Source organism: Euprymna scolopes, chromosome 6, assembly GCF_053919585.1.
Source record: "Euprymna scolopes isolate OS-2025 chromosome 6, ASM5391958v1, whole genome shotgun sequence".
Lineage (NCBI taxonomy): Eukaryota > Metazoa > Mollusca > Cephalopoda > Sepiida > Sepiolidae > Euprymna > Euprymna scolopes.
Window position 1 is genome coordinate 81,697,283 of NC_136487.1, and position 26,342 is coordinate 81,723,624.

The 26,342-nt window shown below is 34.7% G+C and overlaps 1 protein-coding gene across 1 annotated transcript in view; it reads left to right on the forward strand.

The window, feature by feature from the left end:
- Positions 1–13,453: 13,453 nt before the first annotated feature.
- Positions 13,454–26,342, forward strand: part of LOC145277720 (activating signal cointegrator 1 complex subunit 2-like) — an 84,012-nt gene continuing 71,123 nt past the window's right edge. Inside the window, exon 1 of the mRNA XM_080129420.1 lies at positions 13,454–13,686. Within this exon, the coding sequence (XP_079985546.1) occupies positions 13,600–13,686 (87 nt within the window). The 5' untranslated portion in view covers positions 13,454–13,599. The remainder of the gene's footprint in view (positions 13,687–26,342) is intronic.

Here is a 26,342-nt window from a genome sequence, read left to right on the forward strand (position 1 = left end):
TACTCCTTATATCAAATCGCAAGTCTGTAGACCGAAAATTGACAGAATTATTTGGTAGGGAAGTGTACACACACACACACAGTTTCACTTTTATAGATAGATAGATAGATAGATAGATAGATAGATATTTTTAAAAGATTAATTCCACAGGCTGCAGATGTGCTACTGAAACCATTAAATACAATCTTGCAACTAAAACACTGAAATTTGCCAAAATAAAAGACATCCTTGCCAAGATATCTGCAGTGACACACAATACTACCTAGTCACAAATACAGATAACTCCAACTATGCTGTAGTTACAGCATTTCACCAAATAATATATGGGAATCAATCCCTATCAGGTTCTACTCATGAAAGCTACTGGAGAGCCAAAAGAAGTACTCCACCTTTAACAGAGAACTATTAGTGGCATATCAGGCAGTCCTGAATTTTAAACCACAAATGGATGGTAGAAATGTTACCCTGTTCTCCAATCATAAACAACTGCCCATAGCATTCAAGAAAAAGACACCCATTAAATCTGATATACAACAACGGTATCTATCAATCATGATGGAATATGTTGTGAATGTGTTGTATATCAGAGGAGAAGACAAAATTGTTGCTGATTATCTCGACTAATGTGTGCAGTGACCATTGATTCTGAATCACAGAAAACTGATGATAAACTTGTAAAATACAAAAGTCAGTTAAAAACTTATCTGGTGTGACTTTTCAACATCTACTTCCAGGCCCTGTGTACCCGAACCACTAAGCAGGAGGATCGTTGACATGTTTCATAACATCTTGCATCCACAACCTACACAAACAACTAAGTTAATAAAATCAAGATACTTTTGGCCAGACATGGACAGAAATATACAAACTTGAGCAAAATGCTGTCTTCGATGTCAACAATACAAAATCTTCAGGCACGCTAAAACAGAAACTTTGCCCTTCTTCTTACCATCTAGAAGATTTGAGATGGTTCATATAGATATCATTGGTCCATTACAACTCACCACTACATATGGTAGTGTGTACACATCTCCAGCTAGATATGTACTTACATGCATTGATAGAGCAACAAGATGGGTGGAAGCCACACCTCTATAGAACACATCTCCCTCTACCATCGCATTAGCTTTCTTAAACATATGGATCTCCGACTTGGGGGTTCCTTTACAGTTTGAAAGTGAACTCTTCAGAGACTTATCCACGATAATTGAATGCCATAGGCTCCGCATGGCAGCATATCATCCTCAAACCAATGGAATTATTGAAAGGCTACAGCGAACCACAAAACTGCAATCATGGCATGAAAACAGAGTTGGCTTGATGCACTACCTATTGTACTACTTGGCATTAGAAATATGCCCAATGACTAAGAGTTTTCCTGAGTTACCGCAGTTATAGGAACCCAACTGCTATTGCCAAAGCTCATAATGGACCAAAAAGATGTGGATCTACATAGAGCTGACATAAAAAGAATTAGCAAAGAAATACAAAAGTTGGATATGGCTCTACTCTAAGAAGGACAGCTACATACAACACCAAAAGCATTTATGCCAGAAGATTTAATGTCAGCAACCTATGTGTGGCTTCAAACAGATAGAAATCGAAAGCCACTAGAAACTCCATACTCGAGGCCACATAGGGTCATCCAAAGACAAAGTAAACGTTTCCAAATAGAAACACCATCTGGAGAGAAGCGAACAGTTTTAACAGAAAGACTGAAACCAGTTAAATTCAGTTGCGCCAACAGTAGTATCATTATCATAAAACACACGAAGCAGTGGACAGCAAATGACATTGCATTAGGAGGCACAGTTTCTCAAACACAGGATGTACAAGGCACACGACAAGAACCTACTGCCACGCACTCAGAAGATATGTTCGTTTTGTGAAACACAATGAATATATCTACTACACAGAAAGGAGGCATTAACAAGAAATACAAACAAACAAAAATACCTGTCATCTTTCTATAAAATGCTCATGCTATCTCAGAAAAGCCTAGAACAAAACAATAATAAAAGAAATCTTAAATACACCCTTCTAGTTACGAGTATTCTCACAGCAGAGGTTCTTACAATAACTCTGCTATTTCAGGTGGCGATGTATTGTGGGGATCTATGAATAAAATAAATTAAATTTGAAATAGACACGTGTAAAGGAAAAAAGAAATTTTTGTTTCTTGCATTTTTTATTCTGGTTTGTAGTTGTATTTATATAAAAACAAAATCAAAAAAAAAAAAAATAGAATAAAGTGTTACAAAACAGGAACAAAGAAATAAATATTTTCATTTAATATTGTAACATAAAACGCTACACCCCATCATACTTTGATCTTTCAAAGCAAATGTTCAGAACATTTAAACGCAAAGCATGGCAATTCACAAAAGCATGTACCTTCGATAGTATAGCCCTAGAATGAATATTTTCTTATTTTCCTTGTGGCAAACTGGTCAATAACATTGTCAATATCTATTTGTTTAGTAAGTTCGTTTTTGATTGACAGAACAGCCAGATGCAACAGTTTCAACTAGCTCATGGTTGACTGGAGGTAATTTTTTATAAGTTTCATTTTGGAGAAACTTCTTTCACACGATGCCACAGAAACACATATTGTCAGAAGAAATTTTAGAGCCAGCGTAATATATATGGCAATGACTCAACAAGGTTCCACTTGATAATAAACTGTAGGAATTGCAGTACAGTCCAGTGCTTGACTTCCTCCAAGTTTATTTCGGCTGTATGCAGGTGTCACCTTAAACATGGAATTTCTAGACAAAGGTCTTCTTCCGATGTGAGCTTGGCAACAAACAACTGTATTTCTTCCTTGCTGGCACAAATATGATCTGGCTGAATGACAGAAAAAGTCAAGAAAATGTCATTCACTGCCTATACTCTAGTATCCAACTCGACATGGAAACGATCTAGACACTCTAACATTGCTTCTTTAGTCTCCTGCTGCAATGACAATCTAGCATTCCTTGCCTCCTCTCCTGGCATTCTGTTCTTCTGATTCTCCTCTCTGTAGAGATATCAAGTTCTTCACATTTTTTCAAATGCTTGTTGGACGGCATTGTCAATAATATTTGTATGCTGCTCTTTCAAAAAGACCGCGAGGGGACTTTAGTTTCGTAGCAGTCATGTCCAGAGTAATACTTGTTGTTACTTCTGAGCTACGTTTACTTCTTGTAAAACGTCACTCCAGAATAACAAGAACGCAATAAAAGAAAAGTCGCATATAGCTGGCAACAAATTGCTTTTTTCGACATCACACAGAGCTTCAATAGCTTTCACAAACTGGTTAAACCTCTGTATCACTGGCTTCACTGCATCAGCATGTGCACTCCAGCGAGTTGTGCACGATTTCTTCACCGTAAAATCTGTGCACTTCACTAACACATCCCAGCCATGGGTCGACAGAGTGAAAAAAAGTGTAAAACAATTCAAGACTTCTAAAAAATGTTACACAAGAGGAATTGTAAGAAAACAAATGTTTCCCAAAGGTTCAAAGAATGATTAGAACACGATACAAAAATGGCCCTTGCATTAATGCCCCTGATCTTTTTTGGACATCACCATGGATTCCATCCATGCTTGCAGCATTATCATACGCTTGACCATGACAGAACTTAATATCTAGTCCTTTGTTTTCTAATTTCTCAAGGATATTGTAAGTCAATGCAGTAGCTGTTTTACTTTTCAAATGTAAAAATCCCAGGAATGAATCATGCACTTCAACTGCACCATTGATGATATGTACATATCTGAGTACAGTTGACATTTGATCTGCATGCAAAATGTCTGGTGTGCTATTAAAAAGCATACCAAAGTACTTTTCATTCTTGATGTCAGCAATGAGTTTTCCAATCACATGTTTTACCAAAAGAGAAAATAAACATATTCTGTGTTTCAGGCGACATGTATGAACATATTGCCTGACTGTCCACACTTTGCTGGAGGCTGAAAAGATGTTCCTTTAACACTACATCATAGTGAGATAAAAATTCGACGAGTTCCAAGAAGTTACCTTAGTTTAATGAGGACATATTCTTGCAATGTCTTCTAAATGGCAGGTTCTGTCGTGCAAGAAAAAGTATCACATCTAAAACTCTGTGCAGAATGTCTCTGAACTTCCTTTTCTCTTTCCTCATCAGGGAAATGTGCGTTGTATCAATAGTTTTTTGCAGCTGGAGTCTTGAATCCAGAATTTTCCACTTCTCCCAGCACAGCAGATGATCCTTTGGTTCTTCATGCTCAATAATTTTGGGATTTAGCTTCCACCAGGCTTCAAAACCCGCGACAAAAGTAGACGTTCCAGGAACCTTGTTATCTTTGGCAAACAACCGACAGCAAAAGCAGTACAACTTCTCGCCACGCAGTGAGTAAGCCATTCATGATTGTAGCACCCTGCCGCCATTTGGCAATAAGGAATAAAACCAGGTTGTAGAAAGTTGCCATAATTCACCGTTAACCGTTGCATCTGGTTTTTTAACCAAATAGAAAGGCCCCTGCTTATCCTGGAATGGCTCGCTTCCCCTTTTGATATCAATTCTAACACTATCAGGCACAGGAATTTGTCACAATGACACATTGTTGAATGTTGACAAATTACTGGCAGTGCTGGCGGTCAAGGTTTCCAACTCTTTTTCTGATCAAACTGAAATATGTTCTTCAATATCAGTTTGTTTTGTGTCGCTGTTTTTCGGTTACTTGCTATCACTTGAAAAATGACCTTTGAGCTGTTTTTCATGTGACGTTCTTTCAGCTTCAATAAAATCAGAATTTTGACAGTTTCGGGTTTCTGTATCCACTTATGCAAAGACCCTTTAAAAAACTTTGGAATTCACTAATTCCATTAATGCCTACTTTATTTGATGGCAACACTTTGAAATTGTTAGAAGTTTTTCTTTCACACTTTTTTTTACCACCCTTTGGAGACCCTGGACATACACATGCAAAATTATATATATATATATATATATATATAATTATATATATATATATATATATATATATATATATATATATATATACTTCTTTCTTTCTAATATTTTTTTCACTGTTAAAAAAATGAAAAGAGTTTCATCAAATGATTCCAAATGTACTATTAAAAACTTCAAAAATACAGGATTTAGAGTTTTCAATAAAAATTGGCAAAAGGTACTCTTCAATGACTAATTAATTTTTTTTTAAGAGTTTGTAATATTTCAGAAAAGATTTTTCCAAAATTAAAAACATTAAAATTATATAATATATGATAAATAAATTCTATTTTCGACTATTTTTGCACCTTAGCCGGGCTGAGAAATTGGGGGGGGGGGATTTTGTCACCCCTCTTCGGCTGTCACACGGGGTGGACCGCCCCCTCTGCCCCCCTTCCTTAGCTTCGCCACTGCTTTGACGTTTTTTTGTAGTGTAAAATAAATAATTTTGATATGCGATTTAAACCCTGATCCTTCGTCTTCAATATAGAGTAACAATTATGATGAATGCATTTCATTTTACTAGTTTTTACTTGTATTTTTTGTTATGAGTGTTGAATATTAGTGTCATACCTAGAAAACAGTCATTGTATCGTAATTTCAATGAAAAAAAGGTACTTTTGTTGTTTACCAAGCTTGTTTAAATAATTATTTTATTATTTAGAAAACCATTCTTAACTTTCTTTTTAATTATTATGTACTTATTTAATAAACAAAAGATACTGTTTGTTAGGTATATGCAAAATGAATAGCCGATGCTCAAAATGTAGAAAAGTTTTTACCCCTCCCTTTACTTAAAAATTCACCAAAAATCAGGAAATTAACCAATTTTAATGAAATTTTCAGTATTTATCAAATAATGATCACGGAATATAATGAACACATTATTTTTATTTGAATCTTAGTGCAAATGCATTATTTTGTTTAAACAAAATACACCTTTGCTGAAGTTATCGTTTTCAGTAGTAAAAAAAAAAATGAATCTATTTTTGCTTTTTTTATGAAAATAAAGCATCATAAATGGTAACAATAAAAAAAAGAAAAAATTAATATTTTTAGGAACATTACAAAAAAAGCGCCTAAAGTCCATAGTAATAAATTCAATATAACTTGAAGTAAAAGTAATTTATCAAACTACTGATATTATAATTGAATTAAGCATTGTTTATTTAATATTTTCACACCAAAAAATATAATTGCAAAAAATTTCTACTCTTTTTAGATGACATGTTTCCATAATTTTAAATGTAAGATTCTAATATTTTCCTTGCTTGAATGAACGTGTAACTTTCAGCATAACATAATGTTTACATAATCTTGAACATTTTTTTAAAAAGCTTGATTTAAAAGCAAGAACACAGAAAATATTAAATAAAATTAAAAAATGGTAAAAATTATACAAACATTCACGATAAGAATGTACGGATGCACGGCTGGGAACAAAAGAAACCCAGCACTCCCTACCTCCCTCCAACTACTTGACGTCATTTTCAGACAGTCTTTTGACTTTCTGACATTTTCGGCTTCCGTGGAATGCATTCTTGGATGACTTCATTTGTGTGAAGCCAGAATCTCTTGCTTTTGGGGGGATTAATTAAGCTATTTATTTATTTATTTATATTTTGTACAAACAAGGTGTTTTTGTTGTTTTTTAATTAATTCAATATCTTAGGACTTTACTAATTATCTTTGAAATAGACCCAGAAAACTAATATTTATCTTTCAAGGGATTTTTACAATAAATTTATTTAACTTCAAAATTTAGCTGCATTTGTCAGTTTCCGAATGTCGCCGTGAAAAAATTTTTCATTATAAATTTTTTTTTATGTGTACAAAAATTTTCTTCCCTTTTAGAAATTAACTTTCGCCTTTAATCTTTCAAATACAATCAAAAAGTAGTCGGAAGCCTACAAAGATCAGCTTTCAAAACTATGTCCCCCTATCTTTTTTCTGTCATTATTACCCGTACCTACCGTTTATCAATTGTCAATTTCTGTGATTTCATTGGTTAAGCGTTTCGACACCTTCTGACACTGTATGCAATTTGCCCGCATATGCCGACGATAACGCGGTCCATATTCTGCATAAGTAGCTAAACCGATATATAGCATATACATAGATATACATTCAGCTAGGCTGAACTGCTAGTGTATATATATATATATATATCTTGCTAGATTCAGCCACTCTGATGAGTCGTGGACGACGAAATACGTGTCAGTGGATAATTATATTTTAAATTTATATATATATATATATATATATATATATATATATATATATATACTAGCAGTTCAGCCCAGCTTTTCTCGGGCCCTATGTATTGTTCATAACTTTATGTGCATATGTATATATATATTAAAAAGTTTGACACATGGTCAGGTAACCCACATCTAAAATGTCAAGTGTTTAGACCCAAAATTGCCAGAGGAGTTTAGTAGAGTCTGCAAAGGTCAACTCTTTCAACTTTTTTTCTTTTTTTACCTGGAAGTCACTTATCAAGGCCCAGAAACCACTCGAGGATAAGGGTTATTGTGTATACAGTAGTCAATGGGATAATATCGTAGTAATTATTAGTAATGGAGATTTGATAAAGTGTTTTACTTAAGGGGGCGGTTTATCAGGAATTTATTTATGTTGGACTTGAAGCCATCCAAGTTGTAGTCAGGTGGGAAACAGGCAAACGGGAGAGAGTTCCACAGGCGTGCACTTCTAAGAAAGAAGCTTTGCTCATGGAATCTACGCTTTGATTTAGACACAGATAAAGAGTGGGGGAAAACTACTGACAGTGGTTTCAGCTAGACGGGTGTTTATCATGAAGATTGGCGAGGGGAGACCAGAGATTGGAGCTGAGACAAGCAATTGCCATGGAAGTAACGATAAAACAGCGACAGGCTCGCAACGTCTCTTCTGTGGGAGAGAGGCTGCAAGGAAGAGAAAAGAGTATCCCCCACTAGGCCAGGAAGTCTATTTTGTACTCTGCCAAGGCAGGATAGGCTGTTTTTAGCAGCTCCTGTCCAGATGTGGCAGCAGTACTCCATCCTTGGACGTACTTGGCTTTTATATAAATAGAGAATTGCATCAGCAGTGAGATATATTCTGGAGTGGTAGAAGGATCCCACCATTTTCCCAGTGACCCTGGCAACAGACTTGATGTACGTATTCCATTTCAGATCAGGAGTCAATGTCAATCCCAGAAGCTTATCAAAATATGGAGCCTCCCCTAGACGAGAGCCATCTATTTCAATTGATGCTAGATGGGTATCAGAGCATTGATGATGTAAAGATAGGAGCTTGGTTTTAGATGCATTAAAAGTAATCAGCCACCTCTTCCTCCACTGTACCACATGTTCAATATCAGAGGAGAGAGAATCAGGGAGAACTTTGTCATTTATGACCTTTGATATGTTGCCATAGCTGGTTGTGTCATCAGCATAGATGCCAACGAATGATTTAAGTATGTGTTTTGGGAGATCATTAATGTAGATCAGGAAAAGAGTTGGGCCCAGGATGGACCCCTGAGGGACACCAGCATTAATACTGTGAGCCTCTGTCTTCTGCCTATCAACCACTACTCTTATGAGCCTATCGGAGAGAAATGATTTAATGATTGAGAAAACATTTCCAGTTATACTGTAGCTGGAAATCTTGTGAAATAGACCTTTATGCCAGACCTTATCGAAGGGCTTTGATATATCAAGAGAAATTGCCCTAGAAAGGAAGCCTTTGTTGAGAGATTCACTAATCCTATGGATATAACAGTTAGCACATCTGCTGTAGATCTGACAGAGCGGAAACCATATTGCATGGCACTTAGAAGGTTATTTCTGATGAAATGGTTGACTACTTCTTTATTTAATATGGATTACAGCAACTAACTCTTGACACACAGGAGACTTATTGGTCTGTACTGAGAGGGAGATGATTTATTACTTGAATTCTTAAATACAGGGCATAATGATGAGGTTTTCCAGGGTGTTGGGAAGCACTTCTCCTTAAGGCAACGCTTAAACAGTTTTGTAAGTATGGGGGCAAGTTCTGGTTGAAGCTTTTTCAGGACTATAATTGGAATGCTGTCCGGACCAGTTGCTTTACTGAAATCAAGGTTCTTGATTAGCTTGGCGACCTCATGGACAGATATTTGTATTTGTATTTGTTGCATAGCGTGTTGTCTGTTATAGGAGGAAATATGGGGAATTGATGGCCTTCGTCGCATAGGGTAGAATTAGCTGCAAAGTTTTTGGCAAATAGTTTGGCCTTGTCTGATGCTGACGAGATTACCTCAGGTCCATTGATAATGGTTGGGATAGGACGCACGCTTCTGTTCAGGATCCTGTTTGCTATTTGCCAAAACTGATGGGAACCAAGCCGCTGCCCAGCTACTTTGGATTTAACGGACTGAGCATATAGCTCTCTTGCATTTTTATTACTCTTTTACAGTGGTTGCTGGCAGTCCTGAAAGCAGCTTAAGTATCAGTTCATCTATTACGTTGGTAGATATGGAAAAAGTGATTTCTGTGCACGATGGCAGCAGCACATTCTGAGGAGAACCATGGCTGGCTGTTAGATTTTTGTTGGAATTTTTTGAATGATATGAATCGGACTATGCCTACGAACCATTCGGTCAGATCTGCTACTATGGAGGACACATCCTTTTTAAACATGGAATGCAGAGGTAGATCAGATATAAATGTACGGAAGCTATCCCAATCAGCCGTAGAGTATCGATATACAGTATGGTGGAGAGGTACGTCTGGAGACTTATTACTTTGACCTCTTGGCAGACAAATTTTTTCCCCAAAACTTATTAAAAAGCTTGCTGCATGTCTGAATACCCTTTATGTAAAATTTCAAATGTTCAGACCCAAAATTGGCTTAATAGTTTGCTAGAGATTGTAAAGGTCAAATCTTTTGACCTTTGACCCATTGGCAGCCAAATTTTCGCCCAAAAAACGAATTGACCCTAATTTTGACCCATTAACATTTTTGGGCTCAAATCAAATTAAAAAGTTTGATCCACGTCCAAGTAACCTACATTTAAAATTTCTAGTGTTTAGACCCAAAATTGGTAGAGGAGTTTGGTAGAGTTTTCAAAGGTCAAATCATTGAACTTTGACTCCTTGACAACTACATTTCTGCCCCCCACCCCCAAAAAAAAGAGTTTCCGAAATCTCAATACACCTTATGTCAATTCTCGAGTTTGTAGACTGAAAATTGACAGAGAAGTTTGGTAGGAAAATGTACACACAAAGAAAATTTCACTTATATATACATATATATATATATATATATATATACACACTAGCAAAAGTACCCGTCATTGACTGGGTTCAGAACAGCCTACAGAAAATGGACTCTGATTTATGAAAGTATGATAGATTATGAAAAGGAAGGGTTGTAAAGAGATAGCTTCGAATTTGGGGGTATCAAAACCAAAGCAAAATAGGATGAAAGTAAAAATAAAATAGATAAACCCCATAATTTATTATACCATACCTGTTCACACGGAAACACTTATCACAATATTCTGTGGATCTATATAAAAAACCTTGTTAAAGTTTGTGACATATTTCCATTCTATGGAGGTCAGACGCGAACGAACACCCCATAATTTTATTATACCATATTTCTTCAAACTGAAACATAAGTATCAAAGTATACTTACGCAGATAGATATGAGAAGTCTTTATTAAAGCTTGTACCTATTTCCATTCTATGGAGGCCAGGCGTGAACGCAGACCCCACAATTTTATACCATCCCTCTTTCAGTTAAAACATACTTATCAAAGTATTCTTATGTACATCTATATCAAAAACACTTGTAAATGTTTTTTTTAATTTTTAAATTTTTTATTTCCATACTTTGTGGACCAGACGTGAACGCAGACCCCACAATTTTAATGAACCACTGTTCTGCCAGATCAAACATACCCATTCCTGTGTCTCGATACATCTTCTATCATTATATGTGCGCGAGCCTTTTCTAGTCTCACCCAAAAACACGCGTTCACATCTCAAGCCATATTTCTTGTCATATACATACGCGCACACAAACATACACGCACGTACACACACGTATATATATTCACGTTCACGTACATACACTCACATTCACATGTATACACACACACGCTAACGTGCACACATGTACGCGCACACATACGCGCACATGGACAACGTCACTTCCCCTTGAAGGAAATCCACACATGTGCAAAAGACCACCGGAAACAACTATAAAAGCAAGAGACAAGCTGTTTCCAGCCCTTTTTCAACTCGCCTTCCGAGCTGAGTGCTTGACGAACCGTTTCGCCCTTTCTGCGCGCACCTCACGCCACCTGCTACTATGTGGGCAAAAGCTAACAGACAGTACACACGCTTTACACGTTTTCTCTCTTCATGAACTGGATTGACTTTCTCACTCTTTTTCCCCTTTCGCTTGGGTCCATCAACCAGACACGTTCGCGTAGCTGACTGCTAACATGGCACACAGCTTTACAGAGGCTAACCCTCTCTCTTTCTCTTTCTACATGCCGGACTGCCATTTCTCATTTCTCTACTCCATTTCGTTTTCTTGCCACGCGCGAACAAACGATGGTGACCCGAACGTGAGATGAACACACATTTCCTTTTCCTTCTATATCTACCAGTCCCGCAACAAACGCGCGGACATGAACACATGTTACACCTAAAACATTCACTTTTCAACAGAAATTAAACGACACGTTTATTTTATCCAGCAATTCAGTTTTGTTTCCTTCTTGCCATTCATTTCATTATTTTCTTTTGTAGCGAGTTAGGATATTTATATCCTAGTCCGCAACATATGCAATCAGTTTTTTAAAATAGTCAACCATATAGGAGCCTATTCATGACCAGACATACACACACACACACACACACAGACATTCAGCTTTATATTATATATACACACACACGCGCACAGAGAGTGTAACCTGGATATAAAAGACTTCCTCTCCGGTCCACAAGCTCTCTTATATCCGGGTTACATTGTACATTAACACAGTCTCTAATTTGGGACCAGAGAAAATCTCTCTTATATCCGTTTTTCTTATATTCGGGTCACACTATATATATATCTATATCTATAATATAAAGCTGAATGTCTGTGTGTGTGTCTGGTCACGAATAGGCTCCTATATGGTTGACTATTATGGAAAACTGATCACATATAATGATAGAAGATGTATCGAGACACAGGAATGGATATGTTTGATCTGGCATAATGATGATTCATTAAAATTGTGGGGTCTGCGTATGCGCCTGGTCCACAAAGTATGGAAATAAAAAATTTAAAAAAATCGTTTACATGTGTTTTTGATATAGATGTACATAAGAATACTTTGATAAGTATGTTTTAAATTAAATAGGGACGGTATAATAAAATTGTGGGGTCTGTGTTCGCGCATGGCCTCCATAGAATGGAAATAGGTACAAACTTTAATAAAGACTTTTCATATCTATCTGCGTAAGTATACTTTGATAATTATGTTTCAGTTTGAAGAAATATGGTATAATAAAATTATGGGGTGTTCGTTCACGCCTGACCTCCATAGAATGGAAATATGTCACAAACTTTAACAAGGTTTTGTAATATAGATCCACAGAATATTGTGATAAGTGTTTCCGTGTGAACAGGTATGGTATAATAAATTATGGGGTTTACTTATTTTATTTTTACTTTCATCCTATTTTGCTTTGGTTTTGATACCCCCAAATTCGAAGCTATCTCTTTACAGCCCTTCCTTTTCATAATTTATCATGCTTTCATAAATCAGAGTCCATTTTCTGTAGGCTGTGTTTGGACCCAGTCAACGACGGGTACTTTTGCTAGTGTATATATATATATATATATATATATATATATATATATATATATATATATATATATATATATATATATTTAAAATGGATGAAAAATATTTATTAGGTGTTTTAGACTACAAAATTCAAGAAAAATCAGGAAACCCGGTGTGTACTGATACTTTAACTAGTAACAACACGTGCGAATATGACTACCACGTGCGAAGTGAATTATTTCCAACACGTGGTCAACTAATATGATCATGTTGGAATATCTAATGTTCTAAAAAGATACTCTATGATACCGAACAAATGTTACACTTTGATCATCACACGAACCAGAGCAGCAATCCCGTTAAAAATCTGTACTTGTAAAAGTTAGGATATCATTAATATCGATTTTGATTTTGGCGACGCCGGCAAAGGGAAATAACTCCAAATGCATACAGTTTGTAAAAATTAATTATATAAGAAAATTATATAAGAAAAAATAATTTAAACGTTATTTTAATTAAGAAAAATTATTAAAATGTGTTTGATTATTATTTTAAAAAAAATTTCCGTAATAAATGTAAAAATTAACGTATATTATAATTATTATTATTTGAATTAATATTTATTTATTCACTCCGTATTTGTTTTTTTTTCGTCTTTGTAACCGGAAGTAATGTGTGTTGTTGTGTTAGTTTGACTAGAATCTTTCGTTCAATCATGACACTCAAGTCTTTCTCTGTTTCTTGAAAAAGAAGAAAGAGTACAGGTGTATTTATTACAAATGTTGTTTTAATCCTGGTATGACATGGCTTCTAAACAAACACTACCGCTCGACGAGAGATTCGTTGAAATTGAGCAAAAAAACGGACGTACACAGAAAATCCCTGCCTTAGTAAGAACAGACGAGCGATTTTTTTCTTTTAAATATTCAGTTTTATTTTTCCCAGTTTCATTTTGTGATGCTTCTACAGAATTTGAACCGAATCAAAACTAAAACTTATGTTAGAGTTAGTTTAGGGTTAACAAAACAAAAACCCGGTTCAGCTCAATTTCTGTAAAAGTACCCAACGTGCAAATAAAACCGCAAAACTTTTAACAGCATTTAATTTCGCATGAAATTGAATTATCTCCAAAAATTTAATTTATCCGCCAATTTAAAAAATTCGTAATCAGTTTCACATATTCCCTATGGCCTCAATGAAATCGCTTTATTTCTTGAATAGTGGCACCATCAATAAATAAATACTGGTTTCATTTTAAGGATCTGGCTTACATTTTTTAATTTTAATCGCACTTTACTTTCTATCTGAACTTAAAAGATAAATCATTTGCAAATAGCGAAGGACGCCGAAAACATCAGTTACAGTAATAATATTTTCTTTATTGTAAATAATAAAAAAATTGTTGCCGTGCAAAATTCGAAAGTGGTTTGAAATCTTTAAACTGTAATTCTGAAAGTAAATTCTGTTTATAATTGAAAATGTATAAACCAAACTGAAGTGTTTGGCAAAATCACTAAATCGCAGCACTCAGCAGCGTGGGTTGTTTGCGGGCGGGGAGGGGGGTAGTCTGCATTGCCATTAAAGTTTGGTAAATTTTTACGATCTGCCTCAGCATATTTTAACCCCCCCCCCTATTAAGAACGGCTTTCGTAATAAACACCTCCTCCAACCTCGAAAGCCGGGTTATTCCGAAAGCACTTAACATATGCTGGTTATGGGTGTTTATACTACGCTGGGGCAGGTTGTAAAAAAAAAATACATAAAAAATTTTTTGGTACGTCGAGTGAAGTTATTGATTCGTACTGAAATAAGAACGTTATTTTTAGAAAAGCCATTCTTAACCTGGGGAGTGTGTTTTCTGTATTTTAACCTTACAATTTAATAAAAAAAAACATATAAAACAAAACTTTAATACTATTTTAGTGTAGATCTGTAAATGCATTAGCGCAGTAGTTTTTATTTATTTTTTAAAAATATTATATGAGAAATAGTGTTACTCTGCAGTCCTGAATGTGCTGCCTCGAAACTTAAAAAACATCAGTGATATGTTTTTTAAGTTTCGAGGCAGCACATTCAGAACTGCAGAACACTATTCCTCATATAATATTAAAAAAAAAAACAGTGATTATCACTGTCACATTTTCGGAGTTCTATTGGTCCCTAATTAGCTTACTAGTTTCTGTATATTGGTATGACTATGGCTTAAAAAAAAAACGCACTTTGAATATGCAAATATTACCATAGTTTTCTAATATGGTCCAAATGAGACAACATTGGATAACTTGTTATTCTTGCTTTACCAAATCTAATATATAAACTCCTATATGTTTTGTTTGTCTGTCTCCATATTTTCAAACTCTATCTCATCCGAAACTAAAAGTCGCAGCGGCGGTGCTAAAAGGCCTCAAATGATTGGATGTTTTTACGGACAGTTCTTTTATGGGTCTTCAGCTGGTCAAAATGGGTCAAAATTGAAAAACAAAATCGTTATACATTTTCATTCATCTTAGTTAATTTTTAATTAGTTCATATGCGTGTCACGTTGGTGCAGTAGTTACGTCACCAGCTTTGAATGCTACAGTTTTGATTTGGATTCAAGCTGATGGCACCCAAATACATTTTCTTTTATTTTTTACTTTTCAAATCGCGTCTCGATAATATATACTAAATCTGGACAATTTAAAATATCACAATTTAAGCATATTTTATGCCAGGGTAAAGATCCCACCCCAGTGTTTGCATATTTAAAATGTGTATGTGTATTTTTTTTCTCAATAGATTTTAACTCGAAATGATTTCTCATATAATATTTAAAAAAAAACACATGTTTAATGCCTACAGTTTTTTTTCTCTTGCAAACCTTCCACATGATTTAGTGACTTTTCTATTTGAATTTATTGTGAATGTTCGATAATTTTACTTGATAAAATCAGCAAAAAAAATTTTTTTTGCACGCCAGAGGAGCGTCTGCAAATTAAATTTAATACTTGATGTTTTTGTTTATCTTGAACTTTTCAGCTTTAAGGTGCCTGATATTGCATCAATAAAATTAATGTGCTTATTAAGATATAATCGACAAATCTATTTTTAAATATATTGTTTTAAGCCAAAATCAATCTTACATACTTAATTGTCATGTCGGAAATAGTAATATATCCGACTATTAAGAAAATTCATCAAGTAGAACTGCTTATTATTGTGTTTATAATACGCTGGGACACGTCGTAAGAATTTACCAAATGTTGCAGCTATGTCATAAGTAATCTAAAATATTCTTTTCGGGGTTATATCCCCTGCGTGTAGACTCATATCGTCTACTTCATAACATCTAAGAAAAATGCAGTTTTACTCAATTTCCGTAAAAATGACTTCATAACTTTCGCGTTTGTTTTATTATACACATAGATTCGAAAAAGTTGTCAGAAAACAAATATATAACAAATATTATCAAAGGCAATATAAGTTACCTTTCTATCTAACTGGATAGTTTTTTTAGTGTTTTTATTTAATGTAAAATGTTTATTCGGTTAGAAAATCATACAGTGTTTATCGATATATTAGAAAAACACAAATGGCGGCGAGGTCTCTGTTGAATATCTAAGTTTTGGAAAATGAGTTCAAACTAAAAAATTATACAAAATACTGGGTAAATATCCAGATACGCTACAACAGAACACCGACCACTCTAATTTGTTTTTTCTTATAGGTAATTGAGGTCGCTGACACCGAATCTGATAGTCAAACTTGGGGCAAATTTACCGTTTGCATAGTATTAACTTCACCCCACCCCCGCTCGCGCCCCCAATGTAAACAGTAAAATCTTCGAAAAATGTTAAATGGTATTCTAATTGGTAAATGTCAGCACGTTACTTACGGAAAAACTGTTAACTAAACTGCAGAAGCACCTATTAAGCCACATAAGTTCTATAATTGAATCCCCCTCCCGCAAAAAAAGAACAAAAAACATAAAAATGTTTGGTGCTTATGTTTTCGTAAACCGCATTAAAACTATGTGAGACAAAAAAAAAAGGTCCCCCAATTTGTTGTACTTTTCTTTAATTGTAAGTCATTAAAGAACATCAGTCCGTAATTTTGATACGCCATGTGAGAAGGCAGTTTGCTAGGTGAAGCAAGCCGTCGTTTATGCTGCAGCGGAAGCTGCAAAATGGTGGAAAGTAGTTTGTGGGTTCAGGGGTTAATACCATGCAAACGGTAAATTTGTCCCAAGTTTGACTATCAGATTCGTTGTCAGCGACCACAATTACCTATATAAAAAAACAAAAAAACAAATTAGAGTGGTCGGTGTTTGTTGTAGCGTATCTGGATATTTACCAAATACTGTTAGAAACTCAGTCAATATGTCGGCCTATGTCACGGTAACATATATTGGGTGGGTTTCTAACAGTATCTTGTATAATTTTTTAGTTTGAACTCATTTTCCTCAACAGAGACCTCGCCGTCATTTGTCTTTTTCAAATATAGCGATAAACACTATGATTTTCGAATGGAATGAACATGTTACATTAAATAAAAACACAAAAATTTATCTAGGTAAATATGAATTACTCCACCCTCGAAAATTCCTTTAAAATTACCACTCTTAGAGGTTTTCGGGGTCGCTGAAAACGAAAATAACGTTAAAAATTACAGCAAACGAGTAGTTTCCAAGACATGAAGAAATGTTAGTTAAGTGGGGGATCACTTTTCTATAATAATTAAATGTAAAATGATCACCCATTTTGTCGCTACGATTTTTGGGGGGAAGGGGGGGGGACTTTCTTTCCACCCTCGGAAAATTCTTTAAAATTACCACCAACGTTTACAATTCCAGGAAACAAGTAGTTTCCAAGATCTAAAGAAATGCACTCACTTTATGATCATTTTTTGGGGGGGTGGGGGGAGCTGCCGGTTTGTTTTTCGTTCGTTTTTTGGAGGGGGCAATTATAGAACTTGTATAGTTTAACAGGTGCTTATGCAGTTTAATTAAATGTTTTAACATAAATAACGTGCCGACATTAATCGAGCAGAACTATTTTAATATTTTACAAAAATTCTGTTTACATTTGGTGGAAGGTATTGGAAGAGGGGGGGGGTTGGCGGCCGTGGCCACCAAAACACTCCCCGCCTCTCTAACGCCTCCTACCAAATGTAAACAGGTAATTTAAAAGATTTCCCGAGGGTAGAAAGAAAGTCCCCCCCCCCCCAAAAAAAATCGTGGCCACAAAGCGGGTTCTCATTTTACGTTAAATTATTATAGAAAAGTGATCCCCCACTTTTAAAACTAACATTTCTTTATATCTTAGAAACTACTAGTTTGCCGTAATTTTAAACGTTATTTTCGTTTTCAACGAACCCGAAAACCAATAAAAGTGGTAATTTTAAAGGAATTTTCGAGGGTGGAGTAATTCTTCATATTTACCTTTATCCAGTACTAGCAGGGTACCCAGCGTTGGTCGGGTGTTTGGGGGTGTGTATGTAGGAGAAGGTGACCCTGTTTTAATATTAAAAAAAAAACATGATGTTAAGAAAAATTGGAAAAACCAAAACAAAGCAAAACAGCGAACAAACATTAAAAAACAAGGAAAAAAAAAAGGTGTAAAAGAGGAAAAAAGATTTAGGTAGAAAGACAGACTCGACCCGAAAATGCCCTATACGTTACCCCTACGCTAAAGAGACATACACTTAATAACGGATAAAATTAAACCTTTACACTTGCAGGTGGTTGAAACTAACACAAACGTTTTCTAGGTCAAACATGATGTCATTGTCGTAGTAGCAGGAGCAGAGAAAATGAAGGAACGATTTTTTCGGCACCCCTCCCTGTACAAAACTGATGATTTTAAGGTGAAGGAATGAATGTTTTTGGCCAATTTTTTGATATTTGTCAGGCGAAAGTTGGAACTTTAAAATGATACCTATCTGGCGAAAATCCGTGACCCGTGTCGAAAGTTTTTGCGAGACATACAAACACACATACATACATACACACATTTTCGCTTTTATATATATAAACTAGCGTGGGGTACCCGGCGTTGCCCGGGTGTTTGAAGGTGTGTATGTCGGTGGGGAGGGTGGAATAAAAAAAAAAATTTTGATAGGTAAGTATGATGATCGAACACTTGAGGCAAATTTGGAAATTAAAGTGTGGAAAAAAAATGTGTGACATTAACCAGTGGGCCACCACGAAATACTAACAGAAACACATTTGAATTTATTTAATTATTTAGAATTGGCAGGTGCACGTTTTAATGAGGTCAACTTTGACTGCGGGGTAGTATTTTATTTAGTGCGGGAACGCTTTTTTTATTTTTATTTTCCCAAGATGTTGTGGGGGAAACCAGCTCCCCATAAAAAAGGATTGTCCAAATTGAATAGCAATTGTCTGATATAAGGAAAATATTTCCACATTGATCAAAGCTGATTGCTTTCGGACATTTCCGGCGAACCGGAAAAATACAACCAGAATTAGTGTCGCTTTTATTATACGAAAAAGCCTAATCCACATGCATCGAGCGAAAAGTGTTGAATATTTATCTTTTCAAATTCAAGCAAATTAAATAAACAGGTGACCTCCATTGTTAACTTGTAGATATTATGATTTATATACGATATAAAAAGTTTTAAGAAGTTGTGAGCCGACCGACTGCTTCTCGGAAAATAGCCTTTTACAGACATACACAAAAAGCGAACATGCATACATACACACATTTTTGCTTTTATATTTATAGACTAGCGGGGGGGGGGGGTACCCGGCGTTTCCCGGGTGTTTGGAGGTGTGTGTGGTTTTGGGTAAATCAAAACTCCGGAGGTGGGGGGGGATGTTAAAATAAGAAAAGTTTTGGTAGGTGAGTATGAGGATCGAACCCGAACCCGGGAGGCAAAGTTGGAAATTAAAGTGTGAAAAAAAAATGTGCGACGTTAACCACTGGGCCACCGCGATATATTAATGGAAACACGTTTTAATTTATTTAATTACTTAGAATTGGTAGGTGCACGTTTTAATGACTTAATGAGGTCAACTTTGACTGTGGGGTAGTATTTCATTTACTGCGGGAACGCTTTTTTTATTTTTATTTTCCCAAGATGTTGGGTGCGGGGGACCAGCTCCCCATAAAAAGGGGATTGTCCAAATTGAATAGCAATTGTCTGATATAAGGAAAATATTTCAACATTGATCAAATCTGATTGCTTTCGGACATTTCCGGCGATCGCGACCGGAAAAAAATGCCAGAATTAGTGTCACTTTTATTATACGAAAAAGCCTAATCCACATGCGGCGAGCGAAAAATGTTGAATATTTATCTTTCAAAAGTCGAGCAAATTAAATAGACAGGCGACCTCCGTTGTTAACTCGTAGATATTATGATTTATATGTGATATAAAAAGTTTTAAGAAGTTGTGAGCCGACTGACCGCTTCTCGGAAAAAAGCCTTTTACAGACATACACAAAAAGCGAACATACATACATAATACATACACACATTTTTGCTTTTATATTTATAGATGATAGAAAAGTAACCTGTCTTGCCTTTGATAACATTTATTTGTTATATATTTGTTTTTGGACAGCTTTTTCGAATCTGTGTATAATAAAACAAACCCCCAAAATTAATCTCTGAATCAGCAAAATGGCAAACATCAAGTATTATGGTTCCAGTTCAGGTGTGCTAAACATTCTGAGTGTTCTCATCTGCTCTGACATATCTAAGAGCTGATTCTTTATTCACGTTTATGTAAAAACTAAAGTAATAGTAGTATAAAAATAATATGCTGTCAAAAGTTTATGAATTTGGAAAAAGAAATGAAATCTGACTTAATTGCATTTTATCTAATTTTATCTTTGCAGACCTGAAAAAGCTTGCCCTTTTTTTTTCTTTTTCACTTTTTTTAGTGGTTTATGGACACTAGTCTAACAGATTATCAAAAATAATCTGAGAAAAGCCTATATTTAAATATTTGTATGGGGTGCTCAGTTTCTAATGCAATGTTCTAGTAAATCGATCACCCATTTTAAAACCACTCGACGTTTTTAGGCCAAATTTCGCAAATTTAACATTTTTGTGAATTTCATGTTTTAAAATAATCTTCAATAAAAAGGCTAAATTGCTTTAAAAAAAAAAAAAAAAAAAAGGCTAAATTCGTAAAATTTGGCATAAAAACGAGTTGTTCTAAAATGTTCGTTCGTACTAGAACGTTGAATTAGAAACAGAGCATCCCTTTAAAATATTTAGATATTTACTTTTTTCAGATTAATGTCCATTCGATCATAATCCGTTGAAAAAAAAAATAAAAAGATGAAAATAAAAAAAATAGGAGGAAGGGGGCAAGCTTCTTCAGGTCTATCAATTATTTTTCTGTTTCTTGAGGTAACAATCCTCGGCAATTACAGTAAATGAGATTCTAATTTTATGTTATATAAACTTTTATGCGCTTTCTATAGGAGAGAGCCAAATTGCAATTTACGAGCACAAAAAGGGGAAATTGCACGAAAGCTATATAAGAAAAGCAGACACTAAATTATAAAAAGAAAAATTGCACTACATGCAAACAGAAATGCACCTTTTTGGGGTAAAAAGTAAATATAGATAGTGTAAACATTTTGCAACAAAAAAAAAATTGTGTATAGAAATAGGTGTATAGGTGATAAATGAAGAACCATTTCAGTTTAAATCTATTTAGTATTACGCATGTAATCAGAAGAAAAACACATTTGAAATATTTAGATATGCTACAAGAATCGTGATTTTCACAAAATGGAGCCTTTATGGAATTTTTTTTTTTTAAACATGATCGGAAATATTATTTGGGTCAATATGGGTACTTTTCTATTAGGTATCGATTGTTATGCAGAAAAGTAATATATAAAGTTTGAGGGTAAATAAACAATTAAAAAAATATTTTTCAAAATGTGTTAAAAACCTGAATATGAAGATTGCACAATCTTGAGAAATACGCTTTGACCTACAAAAGAAATTCATTCTGAAATAATTTTACTGTAGATTAAAGTAGGTTAAAGTTATCTCTCCACTCATATCTAAAATATTGTGTAAAAAAAATTTTTTTTAATTCTCTAGTGACATAATAAATGCACAACAGAAAATAAAGGAAAAAAAAATGGGTTCTTATCCAGAATTCTCCCATATTAAAAAACAAAAATAAAGAAAAATTGGCATTTACACGTCATTGCTTTTTTTTTTTTTTTTTTTTTTTGTACTCATGCATTTTTGTCACCGTGCTGAAATAATAACGTTATTGGTCTCCTGACAAAAGGAGGGTGGACATGTAAATTCACCCTTGTCCGTTCATCTGTCCGCACTTTTCTCAATAACTATGCCTTGGAATTTTTTAAAATTTTGCACGAACATTAAACATGATATGAGTAAAGAAGTAACAAAACAGACTTTCCAGGAAAACTCCGGTTGCCCCCCCCCCCCCCCAGGGGGTGCCTTTTGGGTTAAAATGGCTAAAATTGACACGTTTGTGCTTATTAAAAATATCGATGCCTTCAATTTTTAGAAAACTTTCTGAAAAGTTGTAACTGATTTCTATATAATTTTGTTTGTCTATACTTCGCGATAACTCTTGGGTGTGCCCCAGAGGCTCTTTTAGGGCTAATAAAAACACTCCATTTTTGGGACTATTTTACCATATTTGTCCAAACTTTTCTGTGTATGTTTATTTAGCAGTCTTGCATGATGCTGAACTCAAATTTAAATATGTTAAGGCTTTGGGAACTTTTAAGGATAAATGGGGGGGGGGCACAAATGATGGATTTAGTTATTCCTTTTTTTGCATGGTGCAGAACTCAAAATTAAATATGTTAAGGCTTTGGGAACTTTTAGGGATAAATGGGGGTGGGGCGGACAAATGATGGATTTGGTCATTCCTTTTTTTGCATGGTGCAGAACTCAAAATTACATATGTTAAGGCCTAAAACTGCACCATTTGTTCATTTTCACCAGGATTTGATATCCCCTGAGAACTTTTGGGGCTAAATGGGGGGGGGGCAGCTGAACTTAGTCATTTATTTTATGCCTTGTTTACTGTGGACTCACGGGGAACCATGCATGCTTCACTTGTGTTATTTTTCAGATTACCATACAAATCATGTAATTATATGCATATAATTTCGTAAACATAAAAATACAATTATGGAGTGATGTATAGATTTGAATGTTATTGGCAATTTAACATCAAATATTCATTTTTTTTTTTTTTTTTCATTAATAATAGCGGTGGAAAATTAAGTTTTAAACAAAAATAGAAATATAAAAACAAACAAAAGAATTCTGGCATTAGAAAATAAGCGCAAATTTTTCTGATATCCCAAAATGTTCTGATTTTTATGATTCCCGATTCTGATTAATTAATTGCTGTGGATCCATGTGCCTTCTATGAAACAAAATATTAGTGAATTCATCAAACAATGCGTTATGCCCCAAGTGGTTCTTTCTCATCGAGCGCAGAGGTCCTGGCAGAGTTTGCAATAGAAATAGTTTTCACACCTGCATTTATTTCATCAATCTTTAGAATTTCATAATCATTGTTTGTGCTTTGTGCCGCTCAGCCATATTGATTTGAGAAATAATAAAAAATCTGTTAAAATGATTGAATTTTTGTTATTAAATTTACCAATCATCTATTATGAATTTATATTTAAAAAAAAAAAACGAAAATCAGAAAAAATTGGAACTCTATTCTTGACAATTGCAGTTAAGTGACTCCTCTCTCTCCTTCCCTCAGTGAATGAAAATGTTTTGGCATTATTTTTTCTCAATTTTGTTCAACATGATTTTTCATAAACTAAATAGCATTAACCCACACCCATTTTTGAATGGAATAAATTAATTGAATGTTTTAATTAGTATCCTTGAGATTAAATTTTACCATTTTCCCCCCCAAATTCTCAGTAGAAAAATAAAAATGCGATTTTTTCATAGATTAAATATTTTAGACCCTAGTGTGGGTTTTCACTTTACTAGTTAAATTAAAGATAAATTGAGCACCCACTTCCTGATCTTATACCGTAGGACAGAACAGGTAATCGTTTTTTTTGTTTTTTTTCTAAAAAGGCTGTTTTATTTTAGATTTTTCATATTACCACCCGGAATTAGGGTTATTATTGGCATTTAATGAAAGGCATTTAATTTGGTAATTAAATTTATTCAATAAAATTGTTTAAATTTTGTCATGGGCAAAGCATATCTCCACCCCTGATGATAAAGAATCGCTTGTGCTGTAAATAAAAAAAAAGCATCGCATAAAAATGTGAAGTACAGCGAGGCTGATTTGAACTGTTAATCTAAGAATGATAAATGATCCAATTTTATAGTTGTATATAAAGATAAGATGATTCGCTTTGTTCAACAGAAAGTACTCAGATGATTTCTAGCATTAAGCTCGTGTGATTGAGAGAGTGATAATAGATGTTTTTTGATCGAGCCTATGTCGCTAGACACATAGCTTTTAGTTATTAGATAATGTTTTTATAGAACGCCTCAGGTTGGTCCTCCGACCACGACATGATTTCAGAAATTAAGGCTGCATTCATCTGGGAAAGGCTTTTCTTTTCAAAAATAACTTCATTGCTAGGATGAGGCGAAAATCAGAGGGTGCAAGGTCAGATGAGTATCCCCTACTCATGGGTTAGGATTTCATAGCCACATGCAGCCTTTGAGATTTGAAAAAAAAAATCACTCGACCGCTGGTCGAGTGTGAGGGAAAATTTACTCGCCCTAAAATATTTTTACTCGTCCGACTTTGCCTTTGTTTCAGTCAATAATAGTAAATAATTTCACAACAATTCAAGAAATTACCGTGTGTATAATCTTACAAGAAAATATTTAACTCTTGTAAATCAACTATTTTATTACTACAAACATTTCAGTAAATATTCAACAAAACGTTAAAATACAACACCAGTTTCTTTATATAGCATCATTCATATTATTGTTCCATAGAAATAAAAATCATTTCTTCAGATGCTGATATGTAGTATCAAAATGACAATTGAAATATAAATAATTCAAGACTGTGTTTATTGATACTGTCGTTTAGTTGTAGCATTGAAGAATTTTTTTTTCCAAATGCATTTCAAAATCAGAGAGCTAAATGAAGGCAACATTTTGACTACACACCGAATGTGTAAATTTGACCTCTTCGTGACCTTTAGCTTGACCATTCTTTTTTCAATGATATTCCAATAGTCTCACAGCTAGAGATGAAAGAATTCACAAATGATGAGACATAGGTCATTCTAAGTCACTGCATATTTGAGGGTCGTAAAATAAATGAGTTTTTCCCGTTTCTTTATTTAAAGAAATTTTATCGACTGGTGGGCGAGTGATTTACAACTTTTTAATCGCCCCAAGAAATTTTCAATCGACTGTGTAAAGTCTCAAAGGCTGGCTACATGCCTGTGCTTTTGATCTGGTGACACGCACATTGTGGACTGGAGTGTTGTCTTGCAGAAGGAGGATATTTTTGCTGATCTTGACCTGCCTCTTGATTTTGATAGCTACTCTTTAATTTCCTCAAAAGTGAAGCATGATAGGCTCTTGTAATTGTGGTATCATTTGGTTGGAAATCTGTCATCACAATTCCATCCTGCTGGTCCTAGAATACTGTGAGCATGACCTTGCTAGTGGAAAGCTGCATCCTTTGTCTTCTTTGGAAGTGGTGAGTCCAAATGCTTCTACTGCATTGATTGGACTTTAGTCTCTAAGATCATAGTGATAGATCTAGATTTCATTCTGTGTAATCTATCTGTTGATTATCTTCTTAGCACATCTCAAAATTAATCCTTGAGCACTGAATTCATTTCTGCTTCTAGAAAGATGTCAGCAACCTGGGAATTGATTGAAAAACTGTAATATGGTGAAAAAGTTGTTTGTGGGTGAACAAAAAAAAATATATATGTCTATGTGTGTGTGTGTGTGTGTATATATATATGTATATATATATATATATATATATATATATATATATATAATGTTAAAAGTCCACGTATGCTTCTAGGATAGTGATTTAAAGGTTATGAGGGGTTTTTGAAGCATGAAAAACAATGTTACTTTTTGTATTTAATATTTTTTTTTTTTTATTCAATTTTCACCCCAAACAAGGCACAGTGCCACTTTGAAGCAGGGGGCTACTATTAGGGACTTAATTAGCGGGGTCATTATGAAGGGAGATGAGTAGAAAGATGTTTGTTAACATTACATTTGAACTTCTGCATATCATTGCAGTTGGGAAAGCAGAATCCCGGAAGGGAGTTCCAAAGACCCGCAGTTCTGGGGAAGAAACTATTGGAGTAAAAGGCTTTCTTGCACCTAGGGATCTCTACTGTAAAGGGATGAGACTTAGTAGCTTGTCGGGTTTAGTTATATCGGGGAGGTACAAGTGTTTGCAGTTCGTCAGAGCATACACCATTAAAGTATTTGTAGAACAGGCAGAGGGATGCAACATCTCGTCGATGGGACAGAGGCTGAAGCCTAGATGACAGTTCAGGACCTATCAGGTTGGCGACTCTCTTTTGAACCCTGTCCAG